The 7,119-nt window shown below is 43.6% G+C and overlaps 1 protein-coding gene across 1 annotated transcript; it reads left to right on the top strand.

The window, feature by feature from the left end:
- The first annotated feature begins 269 nt into the window (after positions 1-269).
- On the top strand, positions 270-843 carry LOC105990924 (endothelial differentiation-related factor 1-like). Its single transcript, XM_013023457.1, is given in 2 exon segments — positions 270-694; positions 696-843. Coding segments are annotated over 2 exon segments (447 nt in total). The 5' UTR covers positions 270-298; the 3' UTR covers positions 747-843.
- The last annotated feature ends 6,276 nt before the right edge of the window (positions 844-7,119 follow it).

Genomic DNA, 7,119 nt, shown 5'->3' with positions numbered 1-7,119 from the left:
ATGAGGCCCTAGGTTCAATTCTTTGGTATCACATAAACAAACAAAAAAACCCATTAAATAAATCAACAAACAAACAAAACTACCCCACAATTGGCTGCAGTTTTGGGAATTTACTTCTGAGAAATAGAAAATATCAAATATAGAAATGGATTCTAATTTATATCAGATAGATCTTCATTACCACTTTCTATCTGGTATAGAGACAAAAGTTGCTATAGTATCTGGCCCCTTTGGCTAGCCAGAAGGCACAAAAAAAGTCTTTGGAAGTCGCCCGAGGGACCACCGCCCCCGCCACGCCATGGCCGAGAGCGACTGGGACACCGTGACGGTGCTGCGCAAGAAGGGCCCCACGGCCGCGCAGGCCAAGTCCAAGCAGGCCACCTTAGCGGCTCAAAGACGAGGTGAAGATGTGGAGACATCCAAGAAATGGGCTGCTGGCCAGAACAAGCAGCATTCAATCACCAAGAACACAGCCAAGCTAGACCGGGAGACAGAGGAGCCGCACCACGACAGGGTGACCCTGGTGGTGGGCAAGGTGATCCAGCGAGGCCGGCAGAGCAACGGGCTGACGCAGAAGGACCTGGCCACGAAAATCAATGAAAAGCCTCAAGTCATTGCAGACTATGAGAGTGGACGCGCCATCCCGAATAACCAGGTTCTGGGCAAAATCGAGAGAGCTATTGGCCTCAAGCTCCCGGGGAAAGGACATCGGAAAGCCCATCGAGAAGGGGCCACGGGCGAAATGAGCACAAAGCCTCGAAGCCAGTGCGTTCCGGCTGAGCTCTTCTGGTTGGTCCCTGACCACCAGCACTGCTGTGGGTCTCCCAGGTGGTGGAGTGGAACATGGGGGCAGGGCGTGGGCCCCCTTGACCTGCTGTCAAACAAAGCAAAAGTCTTTGGAGAAAATGTCCAGTAAACAAAGTTATGGGCAATGTGTCACATAGTTAAACAGGAGTCTCCTATACTTATCACCATTGATAGCTAGGCTGTATACAAAGGATTGATGGTGTAATGACCCCAAGGAAAAAGCAAGAAATGGCACATGAGGAGAGGCATGTTATAAAAAGTAGATCAGAGCTGGGAAGATGGCTTAGTGGTAGAGCGCTTGACTTGCATTGAAGCCCTGGGTTCAATTCCTATTGAACCCAGGGCCTAAGCAAAAAGAAAAAAAACGGAAGTGGCGCTGTGGCTCAAGTGGTAGAGTGCTAGCCTTGAGCTGAAGAGCTGAGGGACAGCACCCAGGCCCAGAGTTCAGGCCCCACAACCGGACCCAAAATAAAAAAAAAAAAAGTAGATCAATCGCAGGATTTATGGGACTAAGGCCTTGGTCTACAAGTGCCCCTGGAATTAAGAGGCAGATGCTCCGTCCAAAATTCATGAATGACAGAACAGTATAAAGGGATACTAAAGGGACAATTACAAATAAGAGCATGGGAACTCCTATTTTGGAATAATGTCATGTGCTCTCTCAATTAACAGACAGAGTGGGACAGACTTACCCCCTTGGATTAAATTATGGTTCTTGTTAGGCTACATATAAAAAGGAATATGGAGGGAATGTGGCTTAGTGGTAGAGTGCTTTCCTAGCATGCATGAAGCCTTGGGTTCCATTCCTCTGTACCATATACACAGAAAAAGCCGGAAGTGACATTGTGGCTCAAGTGATAGAGTGCTAGCCTTGAGCAAAAGAAGCTCAGGGACAGTATTCTGGCCCTGAGTACAAGCCCCAGGACTGGCAAAAAGAAAAGAAAAAAAAAGGAATATGGAAAGGCTACCTACCCCGAAACAAAGTCAGGAACTGCTTCTAACACTTTCTGCTCTATCTGCTGTCTGTAAAGATAGGCCCAAGGATGGGCCATGACCATGAAAAGTACATGGTCCCTCAGCTCCATGGGTTGTAATATTGTGGCATACACAGAGGGCTTGGAACATGAGTTTTGTATATTAGGTCCTATTGGCTTATAGCCTCAGCCAATGACTGATGGCTGTTACCGGGACTGCCATTCTGAAGAGGACATATGTGAGGTAACAGAGTCTTCTTTCTGTGCTATCTGTACACATGCAATCCCTAAAGCTCCCCAACATGTGCAGTCAACGTGTTTGAAAACAGAACAGTGACAAAAGGAGTAGTGTCCTCAGCTTTGTGATCCTTTTGTTTTTCTTTTTTTTGGTCGGTCATGAGGCCTGAACTCTGGGCCTGGGCGCTGTCCCTCAGCTCTTCAGCTCAAGGCTAGAGCTCCACCACTTGAGCCACAGCACCACTTCCGGCTTTTTCTGCTTATTTGGTGCTTGCCTTGCATGTATGAGGCCCTGGGTTCAATTCCTATTGAACCCAGGGCCTCATACATGCAAGGCAAGCACTCTATCACTGAGCCACCTTCCCAGCCCCTGTGATCGTTTTTGACAGGTTTTTTTTTTTTTAGCCCAGACTGACTTCAAAGTTCCTTAGCCTTCTTAGTGCTAAAGACAACAGGTGTGTACCACCATATCTGGTTGCTCTACTATTTAATTTCACATAGTCTATTAACTTCGATTTCTCTCTCTTTCTCTCTCTCTCTCTCTCTCTATCTCTGCTTTCCTTTGTGCTGATGAGTAAGGTCTCCCTGGAGGAAGAATTTATAAAGGAGTATCCAGAATATTAGTAATCAAGATGAGTAATCTTTTATCTAAAAAATCAATATCAATGCATCAATAAAACCCCATAAAGAACAAAATGTCAAACGACAAGATCTAACAGTAACATACAAAAAATGGGAGCCTGAGGCCAAAGGAAAACTATGCCTTTCTACCTATGTGTTTTTACTGTTTTATATTTTTTTTACGATAATTATTTTGGGTAGTGTGATAGACAAGGTAAAATTAAATGGAATAGAACATAAACATGGAGATATAACAATGAAACCCTCCCCTGTAAAACTGTTATAAGCCAATAAAATACATGGTTATTTCAAAAATATTTTTTTCAGATCCTTAAAGTAGTTTCAGAAAAGTATTGAAAATGAGGATGAATATAGTTGAAGTAGATTATTTGCAATTATTACCACAGAACAATGAAATTTGTTGAAGTCGTTTAGAAAAGGGGGAAGGGAGAGAGTGATAGAAAGAGAGAGTTTGATTAGACTAGATTGTATACATGTGTGGAAATGTTACAATGAAATCTCTCCCTGTATAACTTACATATGCTAATAAAAATTCTATTGAAAAAAAAAACAGCCAAAGTAGAGTTATGGAACATCTAGCTGAGAAATCAAATCAAATTCTTTCAGGTAACAAGAAATGCAAATGCCAAACTTCCCTAGAGAGTTTTCTCATTTTCCCACTGAAACTAAACTAAAAATGACATGGCTAGAATATGTGTGTGTGTGGGGGGGGGGGTGGCTAGATAATACCCCATGGCAGAGCATCTGCCAAACACGTATAAGCCCTTCGATTCCAATCCCAGCACAAAAAAGCCAAATCATGAGGCTGGGAAGGTGGCTCAGTGGTAGAGTGCTTGCCTTGCATGCCTGAGGCCCTGAGTTTGATTCCTCAGCACCACATAAGCAAAAAGAAAAAAGCCGGAAGTGGCGCTGTGGCTCAAGTGGTAGAGCACTAGCCTTGAGCTGAAGAGCTGACGGACAGTGCCCAGGCCAGAGTTCAGGCCCCACGACTGGACCCCCCCCCCAAAAAAAACCACACAAAAAACCCAAACCAAACAAAAATAACACGGCACAATGGAGCTTGTTGGCTTGATCAAGATTCAGGTGAGCTGGGTATATGTAGTCAGTAATATCAGCTACTTGGAAGGCTGAAGCAAGAAGCTACTTGAGCCCAGGAATTCAAGACCAGTCTGGGAAACTTTATTTAAAAAAATATTATTGAGATTAAGTGATTACATAAATTTCACAAACTTTACAGTATTGTGAGATAGTGATAAAGTCACAAACACATTTTAACCTTCACAAGGCAAATTGTCATTATCATGGTCTATAATGTTTGTAAATTCTATGAGCTTTGACAATACAACTATTTCTTCCACTCAGGTGATTTGTACATTTCTTTCCTTTTGCTTAGTGTGAGCTGTTCCACACACACACACACACACACACACACACACACACACACACACACACACACGGTCAAGAGCATAGAGTCATTTAGTAATGATATGACAAATTGAGTGAAGGTCCTTTGTTTCTTGAGTACTGTTTACTTTGTCATATCTCCTTGCATTTTGGATTTAACACCCACATGTAGGGAGACCATGTGCCATTTGTCTCTTTGTTCTTGGCTTACCTCACTCAAAATGATTTTTCTAGCTCCATCCATTTCCTTGCGAATGCCATTATTTTGTTCTTTCTAATGGCTGCATAACATTCCATTATGTATAGATGCCACAATTTTTGGATCCATTCATCTGTAGTGGAGCATCTGGGTTGTTTTCATATCTTGGCTATTGTGAACAGTGCTGCAATGAACATGGAGGAGCACGTGTCCTTGTTTTCATATCTTGGCTATTGTGAACAGTGCTGCAATGAACATGGAGGAGCACGTGTCCTTGTATATTGGTTCCTGTTGCTTGAGGTAGATGCCTAGGAGTGGTATGGTTGGGTCATAGGGGAGGTCTATATTTAGCCTTCTGAGGTAATCCAGACTGCTTTCCAGAGTGGTTGTATTAGTGTACATTCCTACTAGCAGTGAATAAGGTCCCACTTTCTCCATATCCCCTCCAGCATTTGTCATTGGCTGAATTTAGGATGTGGGCCATTCTGACTGGGGTAAGGTGGCATCTCAGTGTTTTGTTTTGTTTTTTATTGCATTTCCTTTACAGCCAGGGATGATGAACATTTCCTCATGTGTTTCTTTGCTATTTTTATCTCTTTCTCTGAGAAGTCTCTCTTTAGTTCCCTTGCCCTTTTACTAATTGGTTTGTTAGGTTTGGGAGGGATTAGATTATTCCCTGTATATAATGGATATTAGGCTCTTGTCTGATATATTGCTGGTAAATATTTTTTTCCGAATTAGTTGGATGTCTCTCTAGTTTGGTAGCTATGTCTTTAGCTGTGTAGAAACTTCTCATTTTAAGGCAATCTTATTTGTTGAGTCTCTCTCCAACTTGTTGTGACCCTGGGACTCTGTTCAGGAAGTCCCTGCCTGTGCCTATAAGTTCAAGTGTCTCTCCTACTCTGTCCTGTAGTAGTTTCAGAGTTTCAGGCTTGAGGTTAAGGTCTTTCATCCATTTTGAGTTGATGTTAGTGCATGGTGACAGGCTGGGGTCCACTCTTAGTTTTCTGCATGTGGCTGCCCAGTTTTCCCAGCACCAGCGGTTGAAGCGGCTGTGCTTCCACTGTAGGTCTTTGGCTCCTTCCAGTCAGGGAAACTTTACGTTCCTCTCTCAAGACGCAACAACTCAGTAGACCCAGCAAAGACATTTTCCAATGAAGGGGCTGGGAATATGGCTTAGTGGTAGAGCGCTTGCCTTGGGTTCAATTCCTTAGTACCACATACACAGAAAAAGCCAAAAGTGGTGCTGTGCCTCAAGTGGTCAAGTGCTAGCCTTGAGCAAAAGCAGCTCAGGGACAACACCCAGGCCCTGAGTTCAAGCCCCAGAACTGGCAAAAAACAAAAACAAAAAAGTCCAAAATTGTTGATTTCTTTTAAAAAGTATGTTTAAAATAGCTAACCTAATTGGATTTTTAGAGAAGTTAACTAACACTGGTCATGTACAGCTCCTAAGAGAAAGTGACTTCTAGGTGGCATTGCTTATTATAAGACAATTGAAATATGAGACTTTGAGACTGTCAAAGCAGAAGACAAAAAATAAGAAAACCTAAAAGCACATGAAGGGATAGGTGTGGAACCTCAGGTTGCAAAAATTAAAGATGATGTCACCATCTACACTTATTTGTTTGCTTGGGGGTGATTCCCAGATTCTTCTCTTGCTTTAGTATCTGCTTACTTCACTTGGCCACAGAGATCTGTCTTTCCATCCCTTTAAGATTCCTCATGCTGGGCTGGGAAGGTGGCTCAGTGGTAGAGCGCTTGCCTTGCATGCTTGAGGCCCTGGGTTCGATTCCTCAGCACCACATAAGCAAAAAGAAAAAAGCCGGAAGTGGCGCTGTGGCTCAAGTGATAGAGCACTAGCCTTGAGCTGAAGAGCTGAAGGACAGTGCCCAGGCCCAGAGTTCAGGCCCCACGACCGGACCCCCCCCAAAAAAAAAGATTCCTCATGCCATCACTGGGCACCTGTGGTGTATGCATGTAATCCTAGCTACTCAGGAGGCTGAGATCTGAGGATTGCGATTTGAAGCTAGCCCGGGCAGAAAAGTCCCTGTGACACGACTCATCTCCACTTAACCACTCAAAAACCGAAGTGGATCTGTGGTTCAAAGTCATAGAGTGCTAGCCTTGCCTTGAACAGAAGAACTCAGGACAACATTCAAGCCTTGAGTTCAAGCCTCACAATCACACACAGAGACACACAGACACACACACAGACACACACACAGACACAGACACACACACATACAGACACACACAGATTCCTCAAGCTTGGTACTGGTGGCTCATGCTTATAATCCTAGCTACTCAGAAGGCTAATATCTGAGGATCCTGATTCAAAGCCAGCCAAGACATGAAAGTCTGAAACTCTTATCTCTAATTAACCACACACACACACACACACACACAATGCCTTAAATACAGCTGTGGCTCAAATAGTAGAGTGCTAGCTCTGAGCAAAAAACTAAGAGACAGTGCTCAGGTCCTGTGTTTAAGACCTAGTGCTAACATTTAAAAAAATCCATAAAGTTGCATAAAATTGCATAAATTATGCATAATTCTTCAACTGCTGATGAATTTCTAAACTCACAGTATTTCAGCCATTTGCCCTTTAACTGTAAATAGACAGTGAGAGAAAGTACCCCTCCTGTACAAGGAATCCATTTTGCTTGTCCCCACTCCTTTGCCCGCCTCCCACTGCCCCACCCCAGGTCATGAGGCTTGAAGTCCAGACCTGAGGGCTGTTCTTGAGCTTTTTTACTTGAGGCTAGTGCTCTACCACTTGGATACCCAACTCTGCTTGCAGTTTTTAAGTAGTTAATTGGAGATAAGAATCTCATGGATTTTCCTGCCTGGGGC

This window comes from Dipodomys ordii, unplaced genomic scaffold, assembly GCF_000151885.1.
Source record: "Dipodomys ordii isolate 6190 unplaced genomic scaffold, Dord_2.0 Scaffold68, whole genome shotgun sequence".
Classification (NCBI taxonomy): domain Eukaryota; kingdom Metazoa; phylum Chordata; class Mammalia; order Rodentia; family Heteromyidae; genus Dipodomys; species Dipodomys ordii.
The sequence above is the reverse complement of the archived record's forward strand: the minus strand, read 5'-3'. Positions and strand labels throughout refer to the sequence as shown.